General features: G+C 48.1%; 3 protein-coding genes and 1 long non-coding RNA gene across 7 annotated transcripts in view; 1 reads left to right on the top strand and 3 right to left on the bottom strand.

The window, feature by feature from the left end:
* The first annotated feature begins 1,522 nt into the window (after positions 1-1,522).
* LOC126578002 (uncharacterized) lies at positions 1,523-17,627 on the top strand. 3 transcript variants are annotated; one of them, XM_050240148.1, is made up of 5 exons: positions 1,523-1,757; positions 1,824-3,018; positions 13,530-14,739; positions 14,814-15,458; positions 15,712-17,627. In XM_050240148.1, exons 3-5 carry the CDS (start codon positions 13,547-13,549, stop codon positions 17,069-17,071), a joined length of 3,198 nt encoding a protein of 1,065 aa, XP_050096105.1. In that variant the 5' UTR covers positions 1,523-1,757; positions 1,824-3,018; positions 13,530-13,546; the 3' UTR covers positions 17,072-17,627. The 3 variants fall into 3 exon arrangements, with proteins under 3 accessions (XP_050096105.1, XP_050096104.1, XP_050096103.1); XM_050240147.1 differs by lacking the exons at positions 1,523-1,757; positions 1,824-3,018 and adding an exon at positions 6,724-6,766; XM_050240146.1 differs by lacking the exons at positions 1,523-1,757; positions 1,824-3,018 and adding an exon at positions 13,337-13,446.
* LOC126578005 (uncharacterized) lies at positions 4,923-6,308 on the bottom strand. Its single transcript, XR_007608374.1, has 2 exons — positions 6,215-6,308; positions 4,923-5,795 (listed from the first exon to the last, which is right to left on the bottom strand). It is a non-coding gene; the product is annotated as an uncharacterized LOC126578005 (long non-coding RNA).
* Positions 8,185-8,831, bottom strand: LOC126578004 (defensin). The gene is made up of 2 exons (XM_050240152.1): positions 8,572-8,831; positions 8,185-8,488 (listed from the first exon to the last, which is right to left on the bottom strand). The coding sequence occupies exons 1-2, from the start codon at positions 8,714-8,716 to the stop codon at positions 8,307-8,309; spliced, it is 327 nt and encodes a 108-aa protein (XP_050096109.1). The 5' UTR covers positions 8,717-8,831; the 3' UTR covers positions 8,185-8,306.
* Positions 17,628-18,522: 895 nt separating the features above from the next.
* LOC126578003 (SH3 domain-binding protein 5 homolog) overlaps positions 18,523-22,500 on the bottom strand; it is a 14,972-nt gene continuing 10,994 nt past the window's right edge. For both annotated transcript variants that reach the window (XM_050240151.1, XM_050240150.1), the window contains exon 5: positions 18,523-21,184. In XM_050240151.1, coding sequence (XP_050096108.1) covers positions 19,991-21,184 — 1,194 coding nt within the window. In that variant the 3' untranslated portion in view covers positions 18,523-19,990. The remainder of the gene's footprint in view (positions 21,185-22,500) is intronic.

Raw genomic sequence — 22,500 nt, 5'->3', positions numbered from 1 at the left:
AGACATCGTTGCACGTTTGCCCCTTGCTCGCCCGGAGGATCCCCAGACGGTGGTGACTCGCGCTCGCGCCGCGGCCAGCGTTACCAGCGGTTTGTTGATAAAACCGTGCAGCTGGCATATTCGGAGGGACTTGCTGGTGATAGCATGGGCGTTTCCATACGACAGCTCATAACGCACCTATCATAGCCATATCACAGCCACAGGGGCAGTGACTCTGTTGCAGGAGGCTGCGGGAGTGATTGCCTCGACTTCGTTCATCGTTGAGTCACACCGACAATATCGCCTGAATGCCAGCATGAACAACAACTGGAATATAAATGTTTCTCCAGCCTACGCTTGCAGTATTTTCTCGACAAAGAAGGGGATCCTTTTCTCCATCGCCACGCGACCAACTGTTCCGTTAAACGATCCTACACCGTGATCGTAGCGCATTCGCTGGAGTTGCATCTACAGGATCGAGGTACCTGTTGCATCCTGCGTTGCAGTTTGCGGTTCGTTGTTGATTCTGTACTGGGATCACTTTCCCGATCCTTTGCATTGGCGGACCTATTACCACGATGTTCCAAAAACAAACCCAAAACAATAAACTTTGTTTATTCTTCGCAGTAAACCCAAAGAAAAGGGAGAAGAAGTCCAGCTGAAGATGGTGTGCACGCGCGCCCTGTCCTTATCACTACCGGAAAGGACACGGACGCGTGTGATCGTGGGCGACGCGCAACGCACGTGTTTACTCTCGGGATCTTCTATTCGTTTTTCTATTTGTTTCTCTCGATTGTTTCCTCGCTCGCTTTCTCTCTTTCTCTCTCTCTCTCTCTCTCTCTCTCTCTCTCTCTCTTCGCGATTTTTTGTCTCCTTGTACGATCAGCATAGCTTCAAGAGGATCGCTTTGGCGAGGATAATTTTGCGATGATAGTTTTCCAACTAATTTTCGCGCACCTCAGCCCGGGTTGGTGGTTAGAATTTGCACCACGATCATGGGGCGCAGATCGTGTTCAACCACATCGACAATTCTCATCCACAACACGCAGGCCATTATCGCTTACTCACAAACAGCTCTCCGTATGCGCTATCCTTATCCTGCATTGTGCTTTGCCCTCCCTGGTGCTGCACGATCGCCAGACGCATATGCGATCCAGATATTGAAACGTAATACCCACCCCCGCCACCACCACCACCCACTGTTCCGGAGCGACGTGCCTCATCCTTTTTTCTACGGGCCTCAGCAGAAAGTCCGCCGGTCGGCCGGGGTGAAGAGGAGGGTGTGCAAGATGGCAGACGCCGCAAGTGTGGCAACGGTTTCGATGAATGTTTTTCTTGTAAATTTTCGGCTCGGCAGAACACAGCAACCCATGATGGGTGGTGCAGCAGCAGCAACTCCACGGTAGAGCAAGAGGGAGAGCCTGAACGTGTGTCTGCGAGAGCGAGATAGCTAGAACGGGCTGGAGCTGGAAGGTTATAAAAGGGACCGGCACATTCCGGCACACATTTCAGAACTTGCGTTGCCGCCGGAGCGGAAGGAGGTGGTGCGGTGTGTGATCGTGCGTGCGAGTGTGTTATCATCGTGACTACTGCGACCACCCAGTGCCGATACCGAGAAGAAGCCGATACAAACTTCGCTGGTTCTGGTCGCCGCAATAAACAAAGCAACCTATGAGCCAAATTTTCGGTCGTCTTTCAAGACGAGAACAATCTTTTGAATCATCACGACGCGTCACCCATCAGCCCCCGGAATCCAACATTGCGTGTAACATACGGATGTGAGTAATGGAGGCAAAAAAGTGATACAATCTATTATGACCGCTGTGACTTCTCTCCATCTACAGGAACCCGACGACGATCGTCTGGGGCATCGTCTTCTCTCCTAAACCATCCAAGTTGCCAGCAGCAGCAGCCGCATCTCTCATCAGTTGCTGCAAAGTGGAAAGTGTTGGAACACAAACGCGCTGGTTGTGGTTTTGGTCTCCGATCGCCTGAAGTGGCCCCCGTGTATAGTGCTGTGAACGGTTCTAGAATGAACCATTTCGATGTGAGCAAAACTCCGGACCTGATGATCGAGGATTCTACTACGAGCTCACGCTGTAACCGCGACTCGCGAGGGCGAGCGCGAGCGCACGGGCATCTGCCATCATCATCGCGCACGCTGAACTGAAACGATTGGCAAACCCTTTTATAGGCGCGCACCACAAGCGCACAGAGAGCGAGACCCAAGGGGCTCGCTTATCAAAAACCCATAAAACCCGGTGGACTAGGGAAAAAAGGGGAGCAAGAGGCGACAGGAGCGCCGCCGCCGCCGCCGCCGCGGTATGTGGCCGAGGGATTAGAAGAGGGAAGAAGCGGCATAGAAAAGCAAAACAAACGCAAGACACAGCAGCAGCAGCAGCAGCAGCGGCGACAGTAGAGCAGTCCGGACCGCGGGCGTGCGCGCAACATGTGGAGGTTATCATTTTGGCCCGGACCCGGAACCCATCGGACGCGCACATGCTTAGGAGAGTGAGCCACCAGCGAGCCTGTGCTGTGGCGCAACAGTGCCAGTGCCAGTGCCAGTGCCTGTGTTTAGTCCGGGATCGACACATCACACAATCCACATCTCCCTCCGGGTACGATCAGCGCAATTAGAACTGACCACCCGATCGCGCGCCAGCCTGTGAGTGATTCTCAGTGTTTTTAGACTCCAAAATCCACGTGTTGTAGGAATTCTCGTCGCCAATCGTGGCGCGTAACAAGGAAGAGACATCATCTAGGTCATCAGACATCGTGTGTGGAACAGGAAACGATCTACTACTGCAGGAGAGAGGTAGTAGAGGCGTAATTTGTGTGTGGAAACGTTACCAGCCGCAGCCGCCAGCACGCTTCCATGTCAGTTACCAGCGCAACGCCCACATTTCGCTCCCGAACCGAACGTGGTCGAGTGTTTTAACAGCCACCCCGAGACTGAGACCACCAGAAAACCATCAAAGCAACATCAAAAGCTGCATCCTAGTTGGCAGGAATTGGAGTAAAAAGAAGCTTTGGAAAAAGGTAAGCGTAGAGATGAAAGTGGGAAATGATTCGGAAGTGCTTTGGTGTGCCGTCAGATTGTCCAGTGATTGCTCCAGTTCTCTAGAGTGTGTCCCACGTGCTACTGGTGCCCGGGCTGCTTCGATTGGTGTTTGATGCGTGTGCGATCATGTGGAGCGCCCGGCGGTGACTCTATGTGGCGATGAGGCGAGAGTAAGAAAAATGGTTGCCTCCTTTCGTTATCAGTTTCAGCTAGCCAGTCAACCAACCGAGAAGTCAGGATTGGTGTCGGCCGCGCGCGCCCGTTCGCGCTCAAATGCAAAGCAGCACAATACTTGAATGCCCTGGATGGAGGTAGCAGCATATTATTATTGTTGTTGATTGGTCCGGGATCCGCGCACAGGATCCGTGCGATCATCATTTGCCATTCGCGATCGCCCTCTCGACCGAGACTCCTCTCAAGCGATAACCGTGGTCAAGCTGTGTTATAAGTAGAAGTCACAGGATCAGCTTCCCAGCAGTAGTACACCGTGGACGACAGCGAGCGCGTGTGCTGTCTTTTACCAGCGAACCAAGCTCCTCGACGGCACGCTGGTGGTGTTCCGGTGTACCTCGTTCCGAAGCGCCAGTATGGTCCTTTTTCTTCGAGACGGTCGTGTTGTTCTTGGTTCTGTGCTTGCTTGCCTGTCGGTATCGGCACGCCAACTGATCAAACAGAGGGGGGAATTCAACCGAAACCGATATAACTGCTGCGTGTCAGACGTTTTCGAGAAAACGGAGACACTTTTCCAGCCAAAACAGGCCGCTGCGAGTGTGTCCTCTGGGTTTAATATTGACACAAATCTAATCATTATTTGTTGAAGCTATTTTTATCTGGCAGCCGACGCAGACCAACCGCCCGGTTCTAGATGGTTCTTGCAAATTTTCCGTTTCACTCCGGCTTTTATCGATCGAGTTAAAACATTCGGAAGATTGGGTCATTCGGTATGTACTCTGTTGGTGGACACGTTCGCGATATCAATTGCGAAATGCATCATCCATGGTCTGCACAGCTTATGTGAACACGTTGCGATCGGGGTGTCCATAAAGCGCTCATTTAGCGTAGAATCCGGAGCGCAGAAGACAGGCATTCCATCTTCGGGATGTCACTTCACGTGACGCTTCGACTGACGCCTTAGCCTTATCGCCACGTCAGCAGTCGAAAGAAGGTAAAGAGAAGGAAAGAGAAGAAGGGGTGGGGAAAGGTATATGCAAAATATTTTTGGAATTTAAACCGAGATGCCCCTGACGGTCTTCCATCTGTCATATGCCTCGTGAACAGTTTTGATAAGATATCGGATTGTCACCCTAGCGTAATCGCGGAATGATGCATATGGTCTGCGAGGTGGACACCCGCCCTGGGCGGCAGTACATCGTATAAAAAGGGGCTCACGCCTGGCATCTGTTGCCCTTTCGGTTGGTTTACTTTACTTCGAACGGACGGCTCCCCGGGGTCCCATGAGGGCTCAGAACCGAACTATAAGGCGCACTAGTCACCAATGAATTGCGCTCTAAATGTTGTGCTTCTGATTGGTTGTTTGTTTGGAATCATAATTCCTCCAAATACGTGCGTCATTCTACTTGCTTCAAATAGTTGCCTATCATTATTCTTACTCCTTGTTATCAGCAGTAGTAACCTAAAAGGCGTTTTCCCGTACTACTTTCTACCCTATAGAGGAAAAACGTAAATATTATACATTGTTAATTCATGGAATGAATTTATTGAACATTTCCGAGATCACACGACGTCATGAAAATCTTGTGAAAGTACTGATTAATACGATTACTGTCGTCACTAGTAAACAGTGACAGTGCAAATGGATGTGGATATTCTTATAAGAATTACACTGAAAATGAGACAGCGGTTCGTTGATATTGCGGTATTGATAATTGCTGCGTTGATCAAGAACAAGTCTGTTTCATAAACTTTTACACTAACCATTCACAAAGAGAACAGAGATGGAAAGAGAAAGTTGTTCTTCAAATTGTTTTCTTTTACTAAATAATAAGATTCATAATTCCAATAAGCAGGAATATGACGACCGTAGAACTAAACATGGGCAAAGGATCAGGATCTTAAGATGATTTTAAACATATAAATATCAACTTCCGTCCTTTTTATAAAAAAAAATTAAAAATAATATGCTTGTTGCCATGTTTGAGATAATCGTTTGTGATTTTTACAACAGTTTTAAACAGACAACAGAATACGCTTTGGGTAGACGAGTGATCAAGGTACTCTGATATAACAATGCATGCTCTCAATTGATATTTTACATTATCTTTTGAAGTAGAATTGAAGTAGAAGTAGTTTGAATGTTCTGTTGCTTTCAACTTCATGATTAACATTACAAGAACACATTCCATGCAGCGTTTCCTCATTTAACACAATTTCTTGTCATTGATAGTACACATAATACAACCACCACGCGATATGACCACCACGATTACATGCGATCCCCGAGGCGGTCTAGCAGGCATTGAAAAAAAAAACGAACCGTTACAAATGTGTTAGAATCATCCTTTTTACCCTTACCCCAGCGGGTTTACCTTCGCGAAAAAATGGCCCATAAAAATCGGGAAAAAACCTACCCTTAAAAACACAAGGTATTATATTACTACCCTGCCTCCAGGGCTTTCGACCGATCAGGGAAAAAAAACCCTTTATATCTTCCATGTCGCTGCTCGGTTGCTGCTCAGTGTTCTATGATAAGTGTGTCGGTGTGTTTGTTTCTCGCGCGAGATCGTGCGATGATCGCCTAGCAAAAGGATCACAAGATCGGTCGGAAAGTGATCAGCTCGAAAAGTGTAGCAGCAGCAGATATTCATAGGACTTCAATTAGCGCGTTCGCCGACACAAGGTATCCCTACAAGATGCTCTAGCTCGTGAGCTCGTAATTTTGTGTAGACTCCACACCTCCTCAAGTAGTTCTTGTTCTCAGCATCCTTGGCAACGCCTGCTTCGGATCCTGTGAGAAACGCGAAGGTCTTTTCCTTCCAATCGGTTTAATAGTAGCTTCTCTGTCCTCAAAAAAAATATCACCCACACCTTTTTTGGGGGGCGAAGCCTCTGCAGATCTGGCTTTTGAGCACTCGTCTCGGACCAGAACTGCGCCGGGCCCGAGACCGGGATTGTCATGTTGTTGTTGGTTCAAGTGTGCACGCCTGCCATACGTACCTTGAAGCTCCTACCCCTTTCTCTCTCGCGCTGTGTACCTGGCGGTGCGGCACTATCGAGACGATCGTCTCGTGCTGTCGTCAGTGTAACACAGGCGCTCGTAGTAGGCAGCGACCACCTTTTTATATAGCAACGCGCGCGCGCGCACGCGAATCAGCGTACATACATACTGGCGCGGCAGACAGTAGCACCGTATTCCCGACGACCGCGGCGGTATGCTGCGACGCGAGAATCCGAAGCATGGCCTTCTCGGTTGCAAGGTATGTATGCGCGCCCGTGGGAATTCCCGACGGTGTGTGGCGTGATTGTTTTTTTATTTTTTGGAAAATGGGATTCCTTTTTTGTGATGGTTATAGTGGATTCTGTGTTCCCGGTGGTCTACGTTGGGTTTTTCTTCTTTGGATTGTTGTTGTGCGAAGTTGACGTTGCCAGTAGCAAAATCCGGGGGTTTCCCGCTTAACGGTTATCATTAACTGTTTTCTATCAATCGATTCTGAGAAAGGTTCCGCTGACTGTCTCCGGACTAGTGAGTTGTGGGTTTAATCATGCCGTGTATACTTTGCTCGATTATAGAAATTAATGTAAAGAGAGTTAATCTTCACCGTTGTCAAAGAAACAGTCCCCTTTTTCTGTTCGTTTTTTCGGTTATCCATCGAAAGCAAACTCATTGAACGTCGTCGTGTCCATTGCACCACTGTTCGTTCTCAACGGCAACGTTTGAAAACGATATTCGAACGGTTTGTGCTGGGTGCGTGCGTGTTCTCGTTGGCGAGGTCGAGTGACATTGAAACCAGATGTGTGCTGGAGCAGCAGAACCTTGAGAAACTAGCACCACCATCCGACCATTATTGGTGTGTTAGAAGACATGTCTAGGACCACACGAACCGTCGGTGGCGGCAGGCAGGGTCTCAGAAGAGAACACAGAACGAGGACGATAGTTGATATTAACATGTACACTCGTCTTGTGCTTGCACAGCAGAGAGCCACCACAACGGGGCGGAGGACCTTCAATTGGCACTCGATACCATCGGTCCGACCATGGAAGATATGTGTTGCCAGTTGTTACAGAGTAAATAGGTTCGGAAGAAGGTTTCCCTTTTTTTTTCGTTTGGTTTTGGAAAACGAAACATTCCTTCTCGGGGCTGTATTTCAAGCTAACAACAAACACCACACGCAACACATTTTCCGCCCTTAACGTCCCAACTCAACTTGTTCGCGCCACGTGTCCGCAGCAGCCAAATCCGTTCAGTAAGAATGTTATTGCAAATGTTCGTCTGTGATATTCTCGTCATAACTCGTGTTGTGCTTTATCTGCATGTTTATTTTGGCAAAGCTACAATATTTGACGATTCTGGGGGCATTACTTTCAAAGGCAGCCATCGATGGAATGTAAATTGAACAAATTATTAACAAAAGGGAAGAGACCGCCTTGTGCAGTACTGTGCATATACTGTGGAGTGTTGAAAGAATGTCTTCCCATCGTTTAATGTGAAAAGATGCGTAGAGAAAAAGACTCTCGATATTGGAAACTCGTTTAAAAAAAGGGGTCTTAAAAGTCCTCCTGTCGTTGAAAGAGGCACAAGGTTGCCTAATCTAGAACATACTTGTTCAGCTGCAACTGTCACGCCTACAGCTGTGTTCTGACCAGTATTGTAACCTGTTGTCGTACGAAACTGAACAATATTTTTTTGTACAACAATAATAGTACATGTTATCAAATCTGTTCCATATCTTGACAAGTGTCTACGAATCGTAGTTTGTTTTCTCAAAACAAACGAAATCTGTCGAAAACTTCGAGTTCTCAGCTTACGGAAACTTACAAAACCAGTTGTACAAATCATGAGCTCTATCCACTTCCGTCGTAAGGCATACTTTGTTATAGTGAAGGTAGCTCTCACTGTCGAATACTGCCGAATTCTTGGAGTTCTTTCTTTTGTTTTGTGTGCGAAACCGTAATCTAGTCAGCAAGATTTCAATTTTAAAAGCCTGTTCATTTATTGCAACATATCTGAATGGACTTCTCACAGTTAGTTGGATCACAGCGCCGGTATTAGTTGTTTTCATTAGTCGCGCATTCCATTTCGCGTCGGTCTTAACGGCGGCACACGCAAACGCCACGGTCGTTGCAGTATCCGCCACGATAGCGACGGGCGATGCAGTGGGCAGCGCAGAGACTGCTGCCCACCCCGAAGCCACTGGCCAGATCACAGGTGGCCCGCTTGGCCCGGTAGTTCTCAACTGCCGCCTGGTGCGTCTCCTCCGGCAGTTCATCAACTGTTTGCGAGAAAGATCGAATGGGAAGTGTCGTGGTTTTAGTAAACCCAGTGTGTATCGCCATAGTATCGCCTACTACTTACAGAGCGTATTCAGAGCCGGACTATCGGCAACGGCAGCACTAGCTACAGCATCCTGTCCAGCCTCCGGGGCGGCTGCCTGGCTGCTGGTCAGCAAGCTTGCTGCCAGGACAACACCGACGGCACAGATGATCGTTGCGCACTTCATGATGATTGGCGAGAAGGTTTTTGGTTTGTTGCGGGGGGTTGTTGGTAAAAGTTTTCTGCTACTGAGTGTACACACAGTTTGACTGAAGCTCACCGTTTGATAGATTCTCCGACAGCCGGCAATCCTTTTATATGGTTCCCCCGGGTCCATATCGTTCCGTGGTGTTGCTTTTGTTGTGTTGTTGTCTTGAATTGTGAATCCCCTTCCGCACTAGGTAGACGAATGTCTATGAAAAAGAGGGAATGCGTCACATAACGGGAGCAAATGAAGGTATGATAGACTCCTTGTACGTACCCTTGTACTCCCTCTCTCTCTCTCTCTCCCGCGAGGGGATGTACCGGCCACAGACGCAGGAGCGGGTAAAGTACCTTGGCGACGCGCCCTGTCATTGACTGCCGCCGCTATCGCGAGCGCATCTTTGCATTCGTGCCATGCTGCCTTTGACCTGTAGCGTAGGGATGCTAGCTCCGCAGCATTCGTTGCGTTGTTCAGGCGCATTGTTTGCTGCGATTGATTGCTTACAACGGGCTGGATGGAGAAATGAACTTAAATTTACTTGTTGAGGGAAAGGAGAGGTTGCTGCGGTTGGTTACGCAAAAGAGTAGAGTATACATTTTGTTGCAAACACGCGTAACAGGTTCGCTTATTTACCCACTTCATAAGAAGCTTTCTAGCGTAAAGTAACTCAATATCGAGTTGACAATGCTAAAACATTTGTTGTCAAGGTTCTGAAGAGCTTTAATCTACGCGTAGATGAAAAAAGGGTGAAAGGATATAAAAACAAATGACACGATTAGATATGCAGGCTTTATAATGCAGCCTTCAGTTGAATCGAATCGAAATCAATCGATCGACAATGAATCGATATTCGATTATTAATCGTTTTTTAACGGATCAAATGAAACAGAGATATAATTTAATGATGGATAATGTAAAAATAATTGTTCTCTGTACTTTTTGCTTCCATGGTATGTACGAGCATACTGTATTCGGTTTAAATCTGTCACAGACCTTCTAAAGTGGGTTAGAAAGTGCTCAAAATGATTTGATTTAAGATCGAGAAATTTAACTTTCGATCATCTGGCGTTTTAAAGATACATACTGCAACAGGTTGCATGAAAAGCAATATGTACTGTTGGCGAGCTGAAGGGATTAATGGTTGATGGTTTAAAAAAAAAAAGGCAATTCGGATAGCTACACTCCCTCTCTGCACAAATCTTGTGAAGTATAATTGCAGACAAATTTTTGAGATTTTGTTGCTCTTTTTAGATCTTAACCATCTTGGGACTTCCCAAGGTCTTAAAGGCACACTGAAAGGCAGATAAACAGACAAAGTCTGTTCCCCCGTGTTCCATAGGTCAAACTGGATGCGCACAGGAAACAAAGTATACCGAATGACCTCAACGCTCGCCCAGTGTATGGGTGTATCGTACACACGATAAGGAGAAAAGGGTGCCAAGGGTGATGGCCAAGAGAGGGGGGTGACACACTCTTCCAAGCGCTGCTATTATCCTTCTCCGCGTCATACATTTATCAGCCCGATCAATAATTGATTACAGTCACAAAGGCAAGATCTTAATTATTAATTCGCTCCAATCGTAAACGATAAGAGCGCGCCAGTGCGTGTTCTTGTGCATGTGTTCGATTGCACAAAGAGACACAGAACCATTAGAGAGCGGGGACCAGAAAGCCTGCGTTACCTCATCTTGTTGCGCGGGAGGGCATCACCTTTAAGGGGGTCGGGGTTTTTCGGTAATTTCTGGCCAAAAAAGGGATCATTTTTGACGATTTTTTATGACGTAACCATTCAACTTTATTTTTTCAAGGGAATCTCTTATTAAACTGCTACTTTTGAAGAACATTTGGTTGCTATTTTTGGGAAGATTCATCCAAGATTCTGAAGGTGCTGCGAAAAGATACTTTTTACGGTGCCCATCGTAGCTGTGTGATGGGTCTTCCGAAAAATACAAATCGATATTCATTTCATAGATTATAAATTTATCTAGGTAGCCCCGTCAAGTTTTTGTTGAATTTCGTATTTTTCGATTTTTGGCAGATTTTTGAAGTTGATAAAGTGATGCTTTTTGTCATTTTGCCTTAAAACACGATTATTAAAGATTTGTTTAAAAAAAAGTATCAACAATTTTCGTAAAATCTCGACGGGGCTACCTGGGAAAAAGTGTACAGATTATGTGTTAAAAATTTCGAATCGATCGGTCCGGTAGTTTTTATGGTACGATGGGCCATCGACTTTGAAAACGTTGGATTTTTGGGAAACGGTCTTGAAAGTAGCGAGCTGCATGGAGCATTGTATGAATCGCGGATATTCAAAAATCTATAAGTTTGTCAGTTTTGCTTCGATTGCTCCAGATGATCCATTGGAAGTTACCCCTCTATCCTGACGTACCACTATCGCTCGATCGATTATCAAACGATCCTTTCCGATTAGAGTCTTGGGCTATACGGTAGCATGACCTAAAAGGTACCATCGATTATCACCGACTGACTTGCATTATCTTATATGCATATTTAATGTCCGATATTGGTAATAGATCGAGTCTAGTGGATTGGATTGAATGTATACGCTGGAAAATGGTCGATTTTTTCTATTACTTTTAATTTACAAGTAGCACTGTTCGGTATAGTCCACTTCTCGGCAGAGTCAGACGCCGCCGGCATATCTTATTCATCAACCATGTCGACATCCGATTTGTGGTGGTACATTCGGCATCTGCAGTTCTCGCGGACGCGGAAAAAAAACGGTAAACAGATGAATGAATTCAATCCTTTTTGTTGTAACCGTGTTACAGTGGACGAGTGAGGGGGGCGGTACACAACAGCACCCATCATCATTATAGTCTCGAGTATCGTGGAGTAGGTCAGTAACGATGCGTAGAGGGAGAGTGTTCTCTGCTCCTTCTCCTTCTCCTTCTCTATCTATGACTTCATGTAGCGTATTGCGTGTTCTATTCTCATACGCTGTGTTGGAGACCCTTGCGTGTATTTGCTCTCCATTGCCATTGGAGGTAAGGCCTAGAGGGAACGCTGCAGAGAGCGCGCTGCGCTGCGTTCTAATGGTACACGGGACGCTCCCAGAAGAGGGTGGTAGTGTTCCGGCGGCGGCTATAAGGGTACCCGTGGGATTGGGTTGGGTTGCGTGTGATGCCTGACGTGGCGCAACACTGCTGGAGCAGCGAAAGGACACGTACTCCTCCGGTAGTAGTCATCGTCACACTGCGCGGATCTAATGCCCCAACACGCAGACACACGATGGTGTAGTGTCCTGGCAGCGCTACCGGCGGAAGTTTGTTCCTTTTCGGACATTCATTCTATCCGTGTCCACCTGCCAAGCCGCGACACAGTGAGCGGATGTTTTAGGGATGCCAAATGGCGATCTATAGACAGTGTAAAGATAGACTGGAGTAGACGTAGGGAGCAATGGTTCTAGTTCTTGTTGGTGCTGCTGCCCCTGCTGCTGCTAGTGAACGGCCATTGATCGACTTGATATTGGAAGAAGTCACTTCACGCGCGACTAGTGCGTGGTTTGGTATTTGTGCAGGTTTGTTTTGGTGTATTTTTTGGACCTCAGACTTCTTGCCAGACCAAAATCCCCTCATAATAAACTCCTCGAGAAACAATAAACATTACGTTCAGTTGTGACAGATACACAGTGTCTTGGGCTCGTGCGGCGTGTGTGCCGGGTTTGCAATAGACCCTTGCGATCGGGAGTTTCTTGCGAAAACAAACCAACATCGAACTCTTCCAGGCGAACGCGAGCCAGACAGATCAATAACGCATCTGTTTCGCAGAAGATGCTTCGCTAGATCCTCAGGTCTAGACACCAGGGAATCAACCTACACATTAGATACACATTCGGTCGATCAGTTAATTGTCGGTTCCGCGGTGATGGAAGTACGAGTGAAGCAACTGCTGATGTGACCGAGCAGCAGTTCCATCGCGTGAAGCGTTATGATCCGCGCACACGGATAAGTGAATCGAAAAATGCCGGTTTTATAAATTGTGCCGCTTGTTTCCATTAGCTGCTGCAACGTTTATCTTATCGCAAATGCCAAAATCGAAAAGTGAGTTCCCGATAAAAAAAAGTCTTAAGTCTGGATTTTGTAAAGTCCATCTTTAAAAATCCCCTCAGCGAGAGAGAGAGAGTGAGAGCTTGCGTTCGTTCGTGTTGTCTCTTTGGAAGAGTGTACTGATATCGTATCCTCACGGGTTCGACAGACCCGTTCGGATAAGTCGATAAACGGGTGCTCTATTATCTCCGCTCGCTCATCATCATCGATAAGCTGTTTTCATCATTCCGACGGTGGTGTGGTGTTGCTCTTGATATTCAATTCACGCACCCCACTCGCCTATCTTATCATATGCAGCCCAGCCCCCCCCCCCCCGCTCTGGTTTATCACTAATCATTCCCTGCCGTTAGCACGCGGCGCGGTACCAAAAATTCGGGCTGGATAAATTGGATAAGACGCGCGATTACTAAGCATGCTCTAGTGTACCTACGAATTCCATGGGCTTAAGACATTCAGAAGAGGTCCAGCGACATTGGTACAACGCGTGTACTCCTCCTATCAGTGTGGAAAGCTCCTTTTGCATAACATACGGCGCTTCGATGGTGCAGCATGGTGGCCCTGCCCTAGACTACTATCGGATAGACGGAGGGCAGTTGATTAGCACAGTGTTACGTCGTACCGTCGTCACGGGCTACACTTCTGGTGCGAATTTTGGGGGACTATACTGGGAGTCGACTGCCTCTGCTAATGCTCTGCCATTGTGTTTCCTTCTGTGCTCCTTTCAGATCTCATCGTCTATAGGATGCGGAAGAAATTCGTTCAAACGTTGGCAGCCCGACAGCGGGAACAGAATGCGGCGGACCACCATCACCACGCAACCCGGATAGCCGATCCGCACGTTATCCGGCGACATGAAATGATGGACGAGCTGGAGAAGCAGCACCAATCGCCGCTGCATGATTTGCTGCACCTTCAGCAGCAGCAACAGCATCAGCATCAGCAACTGCACCACCAGCAACAGCATCTGCACCTCCAAGTCCAGCTGCAGCTACAGCTGCAGCAACAAAAGAAGCAACAAAAAGAACAGCAACAGCAGCTGCATCCGGAGGATGATGAAATCATCGAAATACTGGATGACGATCAGGAGGTCGAGCTGATGATGGAGCGACACCGGAAGTACCATCCGCGGAAGTACGTGAACCTGCAGCAGCCACCGTCCAAGATCTACTACGACAAGCTGGACGACGGTCTAGGGCCAATCGGTGGCGATAAAGACGATCTGCAGGAGGATGAAGATGAGGAGGATGACGAGCGGAATCAGCTGGTGATTGATTGTCCGTCGCGCGGTCTTACCAACGATCGGTCGATGGACGACAGTAGCGGTAAAAAGGAGGACGAAAGAAGTAGTACTACGGCAGCGTCGGATCGATTGAATCGATCGGATCCTGCCTCGGAACGATCGGATCCGAACATTAGTATCTCCTCGACACGATCGACAACACCACCACCAGCAGCACGGGGTACAGTGGCACCAGCATCGGAACCACAAACGGCGCCACTAGCTCCACCACCACCACCAGTGCCATCCGGTGACGCGCGTGCCAGCTCGCTGCGTTACCCATTGCAACATCCGGCTCAGGATCATCGGCCACTGCAGGATTCATACCCGGGAAGCATACTGTCGGAAGTCCGCAAACCTACTCCGAGGAGGGATGACTTCCCGAAGCGACGGATGTCAGTGATGGTACCATACTCGGAGCGGCTCACACGTGAGCGACATCAAAGCCGCATGCACCATTATCCCTACGATCGGTACGTACCGTCGGAGTACGATCTAGCGGTGCCGGTGTCATCGAGCGTTGCTCAGTTGAGGCGAAAGGAGGATGAGCGGTGCTACCGTGCCGTTGAACCACCGGAACCATCGCCGGAAACATTCTACTCGATACCGGGACCACCTCCCGCGAGAGGTGACTACGGAGAACCACCGGCCAAAAGGTTTGTATTCTACTTTTTGTGCGTGCGCGATCGTGTCATTCATTACTAATGATGGATGGTTTTTATCGTTTTAGAAAATCCGCCTTTTCACCGCCACGTGACTACGAACGAAGGCATCGGTTGAGTGATGGAGGTACAAAGATGCGTACTGCCGCTACTGGTGGTGGTGGTGGTGTTGGTGTTGGGTCATCTGCTGCTATCTCTCCCGAGATCGTGGTGACACCGCGTCACTCCCTATACTACCAGCACCATCCGGCACAGTTGCCACTATATCAGTATCCGTTCGCGCAGCTCGAAGACTGGTATCGTAGCGGTATTCCTCCGGTACCGCCAGGGATTCATCTGCTATCGCCGGTTGAGCAGCAGACATACCTAGCGTACTATCACAGTCACCTCAGCAAACTGGCCTACCTCCAGCAACAGCAACAACAGCAACAGCATCAACAACAGCAACATAATCCGTACCACCATACCAGTGATTCGTCGTTGCTGAGTACGGCACTGACGTCAGTATCACCTGGTACCGGAAACCATCATCAGCATCAACAGCAGCACAACATCCTGCACCAGCAGCATACTATACCGGCGACAAGCTATCCTCCGCCTCAGTACGGTTTCGCCAAGACTGATCCTACGCACTATAGTAATGCGCCCCTCGATTATTCCATGTATCCGGGCATCGTTCTACCACCAGGGACCACCCTGACCGTGAACCCAAGGTACGTTGTCAGCACATACTGATGAGATACCAGTAAGCGTGATCGTGGCATGCTTTGATTGGTTCGTAAATTCTGTAAATTATCCAAAACCCCCAAAAAATTAACCCAAATCACAGTAATCATTGAACATTCGATTCGGTGAACAGTTGCACAACAAGAGCTTGGAGCCAGAACAAATCCACAGAATTTAATTGCAACATTGAACATTATTCTAAATATAAATAATAATTAATCGTTTCTTCTTTTATTCTAGGGATCCTTCACCAATCGAGAGAAGTGGCAAACCCAAGATGCTTTCCCCAATAAAACCGGTGGCAGTAGTATCGTCGTCCACGGCGCCATCTACCTTGCCCAACAAGGAACCAACCCGCTTGCTGCCCGAGATAGTACGACCAACGGTAATAAATCAACCGTCAAGACCACCGCCATCATCGCTGGACCTTGAGTCATATCCTCTAATGAACGGAATCGTAACAACTGCTGCCACCACCTCCACCACCACTACCACCGGTACCGTTCCACAACATCCTCCACCACCGTCTAGTGCCACGAGACCGATAGCGTTGCGGCCAAGTCCGGTCGTACCATCAACCTTACCGGCGCCATCACTCCCAGTGTTACTGACGCAGCTGCAACGACCAACGATCATACAATCGTCAAAAACGGCGCGAAGCAGTGGCGTCGGCCATGAAGGAAGATCGCCACAGAAGCGATCCTTATCACCCGATATACCGGTACCAGTGGCGGCGGTACCGACCACCAACACTACCACCACCACTACCGTCCTTAATCCTACTCCTACCGGTAAAGTGAGGAAATCGAGCGAACCGTACCGGGGACGGGGGTCAGCGACGACCCCAACAACTACTGCACCAAAGACTCCGGGCAGCCGACCACGAGGTCGTCCACCGGGGCGACAAAACAATGCCACCTCATCCACCAACCGAACAGCGGCCAAATCCGGCTCCAGTGCTGCGGTACCATCATCCACCAAGCAACCAGTCGCGACAGCGTCAGACAAATCATCTCGAATGAACTCGTCCTCACGAACCAATCCCCCCAATAGCAATAATGGGATCAACAGCACCAGCAGTAGCAGCAGTAGGAGCAGCAGCAACCATGCTCGTAGCAACATGCTCACTGGTACTTCCCACATACCGGTCGGGTTGCCTAGTACGGAAGCGCGGTTACATCGGATGCGGCACGAGATTCAGTGTTTCCTGCAGCATCGCCGCCAGGACATCATCAAGACGATGCGGCTGTACTCGCTCGGGCAGATCGAGCACGAGGTGCTGCTGCACAAGATGCGCAGCCACAGTATCAACTACCGGGACTTTGTGCACGTAGCGTTCGCGCTGATGAGCAAGTGTGGCCAGAAAGTGTTTGCCCAGCAGCCACCGTCCGAGCACGAGTACCGGTGGCCAACGGGGCCTCCGCAGACGATTGCCGATTACTTTGCGAAGAACGAACAGTGCGGGAGCGCCGAGTACGTGCGCGAGTACTTCGATCTGCTCGTGCTGATCGTGGACAATCTGCTGCACCAGTTCGCCGAGCCGCTCGAATGCTTTCTGCTCACCCATGTGCTCGGCTTGCGGGTCAAACACCGAGTCTAGGGGGCCTGATTGATAGGTGATAGCGGTTCGATGACACACACTAGGATCAGACAGTATGTTCGCTTACGTTAAGGTTAGGGAATGAATTAAGAATTCTGATTGCCGATTACTATGATTTTGACTCCCTTGCACGCTTCATTTGCGTTTCTCGTTAGCGCATTTCGAATACATTTTTCTCGCCCCTCCTCACTTCGAATACCCCGCATCTCGATGGGCCAATTAATTATGAATAACGTGCACGTACACAAGGCTTGCTCTAAGTAGCTGATGATCGGCTGAGAGGAGAGAAGACTACTTTAGATATGGTAGCTTTAGCTACGAGATGGTGTCCTACGTGTGGCGCTATTCAAGTGATATTTCAAACCCGAATTCAGCGCCAATTTAAAAAAAAAGTCTGTCTCTAGGTCTTAGGCTAGATCGAAGAAGCTTATTAGAAGATAGTTACCTGCGCCTTAGAGCGCCGTACCGAAGATAGAATAACGTTTAGTTTGTAATGTTAAGCGAAATGTTCAACCTGTGTGAGTGTCTTAAGCACCGTGGGTGACTTAATCGAATCGAAAAGAAATATGAAAACCGGACATCCGGAAAATGGAATGAAAAATTTGTTATTGTGTTTTATGAAATGACTTCAAACGATTTTCGGGAGCCCTTGGGGGAGGAGTGTAAACTCACCCTCGGTAAGTTACATGAAGAAATGATGGTGATAAGTGTTTTATGCCGTATACGAAACGACGCCATCCCGCCTGTAAACACTCGTTGAATAGACCTTGTTCAGATGGAGTATGGCCAGTAAGAACATACAAACCGACAGGAGAAAAATGACCGCAGGCGGGGTTATTGCCTCTGATGATAAGAATGGGAGTAATTACACGTTGTGTAAGTAGTCTATGGGTAATTGACTTCTGCAACAAAGAAACATCAAAGGAGGCATTGTTTAAAGACAGAGTAGCCCACTTCTGTTGAATTGTAGCATCGATACACGCATCTAATCGGATTTCTGTGCTGTATAATTCCATAACGTTCATTTAAAATCGGTATTGAGGTATTTCCAAAAACATGTTATTCGTCACCTTGTAAAATTTAAAGATAAAAAGGAATGAGTATGTACCAATTTCCCTTACTGTATTCCATTAGAAGAAAATCGATATCATCATTGACGCCAGAATTGCTGGAATACCCACTTCTTGGATGACGAAAGCGATCGATCGCGAGTGAAGGAAGGATCTTCCGCTCAATGCTTGTTAAGTATCGGAACAATGAAATGGTGCTGTGAAAGCTAACCGCAATCCACGTAATTTCAACCGTAATCCAAAAATGTTCATTTCTACTTACCAAAGAGACACATTACGAAGTGGTCCTTCGAGATCGACTTCGGAGCAAAACATTCTCGAAACATTTCTTTCAATTCTTCTCCCCTTCTATCCAGGCAGGCAATGGCGGTACGAATGGAGTAGATTTTTAAAATGTATTTCCGTCTTCCGAACGACGTGTGACACCTGGGTTGGGTGTACCGGCAAGCAGCGCGGTTCCTATGGTTACGAGCAGCAGTACGTTTGCTATCTCAACAGTGTACTGCCTAATCTATTACTTAGTCGGCCGTGCTATTTGCTTCAAACTACATTGACAGCGCATCGTGTTTCGGGCAAATGTGGTTTTTTGTACCGTGGGCTCAGAGCACGTGTAGAGAAGAAGAAGCTCCAGCTATCCAAAGCATTGGCTGCTACGCCTGCCGTACGGTTACTCTCGTCTCCTATCGCTTAACAGTTAAAATCACCTTCATTCCCTCTACCCCGCACGGTACTAGCGCATGCACTTTTCGAGTGTGCCTGATACATGAGAGGATGCAGGTGGATGCAGAACAGGTGAAACCTACAGGATGATGATAAGTAGAAATATGAGAGAAGATAGTTTTGCATACTGGCACCAGGTATCCCTAGGGATATTTTATCTATACGATAAGTGCCTCACGGCAGAGTTGCAAAGTGAAATTCGCATTAAATACTGAATGCAAAGAGTATAAGGACTCTATTGCTTCATTTGAAATATGAAAAAAGTTAAATGCACCGTACGAAAAAAGGGGTAGTTCCAATCACGAATCTACTTGCGCGTATATGTCCCCTTGGTCAACGAAAACAAGCAGTACACTCCACGTGCAGCCAGAAGATCATTGCAGTTCAAAGCAATGGAGGAAAGCATCGGGATGAAAGTGGTGCTACTGTGAGCGATCTCGTCAAACCATCACCCTCTCATTATGGGTGATTCCTTGTAGCACTCACTGCTGCTCGGTTAGTTTTAAAAAGATTATTTTCTGTCCTTTTTTCGATATTAAATACTTTTCTATGGGTACTCGGTTAGCTGTCATAAGGTAGTTAGCTGCTCACTCAACTGCTGTCTGTCCTCCTCCTTACTTTCTTCGGTCAGTACCCGGCTTGTTTTTTTTTTCTTCTATATCTGTCTATTATCGCATCTTCCTAATCACAGTGTGTGTTTGCTCTAGTAATGCTACAGTTGCTGGTGAACGTTCCCGTTCCCTCAAACCCCAAAAATCTTCTGCTGAAACGCTCTCTATTCGAATTGGTTAAACTTCCGGATAAATGAAACACATAATCGCATAATTCTTTTCGAAACAACAACGAATCTGCTTCAAACTCAGCACTATCGCGTCCCTTTTCAGCTGTCACTGTTTCGGTCACGGCCTCCCTTTCCTATGACCCCAGGAAAAATATATAAATGTATATTCATACTCGCTCATAAGCTCTCCATCTAATATATCTGAATCTTACGTTGTAACGTAGGGTAGAATTTAAAAAAAACATGAAAACTCCCAGTACCCCCTCACGGAGGGAAGACAAAAGGCCACGATACGGCCTTCCCCTTAATAATAATCAATCGCACGCACGCATCCGAGAGCACGATCATTTACATCGACATCTTTCGCTTCGGTTTGATCGCGGCACCGTAATGCTCCTCAGCGCCGCCACCACCACCCGATGCCATCGGAGTTAGAAGTGTGTTCCGTTGACCGGGATTGAGGATCATTGCACCGACCGCATCATCGTCGGTACCGGTGGTGCCGGTCGCCTGGCTAAGATACGTTGGAAGCGCGTACATCGACACGTTGGCCAGGGGCAGCGGATCGAGTTTTTTGAACATTTTGATCGCCTGATGCTGCTGCTGCTGCTGCTCGTGAGGAGGCGTAGCAGGCGAGAGCAACGATCCCGATCCCACCTGGAGGTGATGCTTCGGGGTGTTCGGCAGACTGCTGAAACCTGCCACCGTGGCCGCTGCCATTGCACCGGACTCAGGTGACGCAGGGGAAGCAGATGAATTGCGGGCACTTTTTCCGAATGAACCACTGCTACGCGAACATTCGCGCATCATCATCAGATGGTCGAGCTTGTCGACGGTGGCGTTCAGTTCGTGCTCCCACACGTCCTGCTCCTGCTGCTGTCCATCGCCACCCTCGACGGGCCGTACGGCCAGGGTGCGCACCTTCTGGCGCAGCAGTTCCAGATGCAGATCATCATCGGCCGTCGCCGTCTCACCGTCGACGTTCAGCGTCGGATAGTCATCGCTGTCGTCGTCGTCCACCTCGTTCGGGTCCTTCTCGCTAACGGCGGAACTCGTTGTCACCGATACGCTGCCAACCGAGTGGATCTCACATTTGTCCAGCTCGCTCGAGATATCGGGCATCGTTGCGCTTCCGTTGCTGTACGGCGCATGATGCTGATGATGATGATGCTGGTGGTGGTGGTGGTGGTGCTGGTGGTTGTGGTGGGGATGGTAATGATGGCCACCGTTGTTCGTTGCTGTCGTGGATGCCGATGACGCTGCCGGCGCAATGTTAGTCAGTTCAGCACCAACACCTGGTTCCCGTGGGCCGGAGGGTGCGGCCTGGCTCAGGTCCCCTCGCTGCTGGTGAATCTCTTCGCTGATCTTCTCCAGGTTGCGCAGGGCCGTACTGTAGGCCGTTTTGGCCGATTGTATCTGCTGCTCGAGCTGCTGGATGCGGCCCTTCTGTGCTTCCAGCTGCTCCTGGCAGAGCTGCTTCTCGTCGAAATACGGTCGCGACTTTTGAATACTTCGATGGTATCGCTCTTCCAGCTGTTGTACCTGTTGTGTGTTCGGGAAAAGGGCAGAATAGAGAGCATCAGCTAGTTTGTTTGTCGAACAATGACTTAGCTTAATATAAAACCCTGACAATATTTTTCTTCATTCCTATTTTGATGTAAAACTAATTGCAAATCGATTTGAAGTAGAACTACACTGTTCAGTTAGTAATTCGTGTTTTATTGAAGGGTAATAAAGCAAAAAGTGCCTTCCGTTTTGCTTTTCTGTCGATGGCTGCTATGAAAGCAGCGGCATCAATTCTCCACTTCAGCATTCAACGACACTATGAGCACTAGATCTAGCTGATTGCCTTGGCGTATAACTTGATGGCTTTTGTCAAGGTAGAGTTGAGTAGTGAGTAGGTTCATGTATTGTAGTCACTGTAGTAGCGAACTAACGACCTCTCCACTATTATCCAACAGCAATTCTATTGAGCACGTAACATGTGGAAGTTCCGAATTTCATTTGGAGAAATGTTGTTGCTGTTGCTATTTGCAAACCACTTCGAGGGATGTGGTTATGTAGTTTCTACGAAGGCTGGAGATGGCGCGAAACCGGATCGGTACGGTCGACCAAATAAGCCCCGTTTACCGCGATATGCCATTGTTGTCGTGTATGATTATAGGGAATTGGTAAGGTAACGATCATCAGCTTTCAGTCACCGTACACCATACACTCGCAAGCCGGATGTACGGCACACTCCAGCGACACGCAGTCTCCATAGAAACGGCAACTAACATAATTGACATTTTCATACACTCGCCATCTTAACCGATCGGTTCCCCAACGGTCCAAGACGCTGGGGTAAAAGGGTTTTGTTTTGGTCTGTGGAGTTTGCGTTGCGTAACGAACGTTGTAACGATTCGTCGTTTGTGGTAAGCTGTGTGTCAGTAGTGTCGCTCGCTCGCTCGCTCGCTCGAATGCTAAAGGAATTGAGTAGTTCGCTTTCCTTGCTCGGCTAATTACCGGTTAAGCGCGGAACCGGAAGAAAAGTAGCGGGAGTGGAGGCTAGACCTTGTGATGGTTCCACCGTCGGTGCATTATTTGCCAATTAAGTCAGACTCCGTTTCGTTCAGGTGATGATGAAACCGACCGGGATCTGGCATTGTCACTGAGGACGAACAACCCAAACATTCAAAACATGGGGTGTTTGAGGGGAAAATTAACATTCGCGATAGGTGAGTAATCTTTCATTTCCTCTGTCATAAGTTTCAAATGAATCCAATTTATGGGTCTTTATCGTAGAAGAACCCATCATGCCACTGCCATTTGATCAAACAGCATGCTGTGACTATTATGCATTCATTCTTAGTTGTAAA

This window comes from Anopheles aquasalis, chromosome 3 (assembly GCF_943734665.1).
Source record: "Anopheles aquasalis chromosome 3, idAnoAquaMG_Q_19, whole genome shotgun sequence".
Taxonomy (NCBI): domain Eukaryota; kingdom Metazoa; phylum Arthropoda; class Insecta; order Diptera; family Culicidae; genus Anopheles; species Anopheles aquasalis.
The sequence above is the reverse complement of the archived record's forward strand: the minus strand, read 5'-3'. Positions and strand labels throughout refer to the sequence as shown.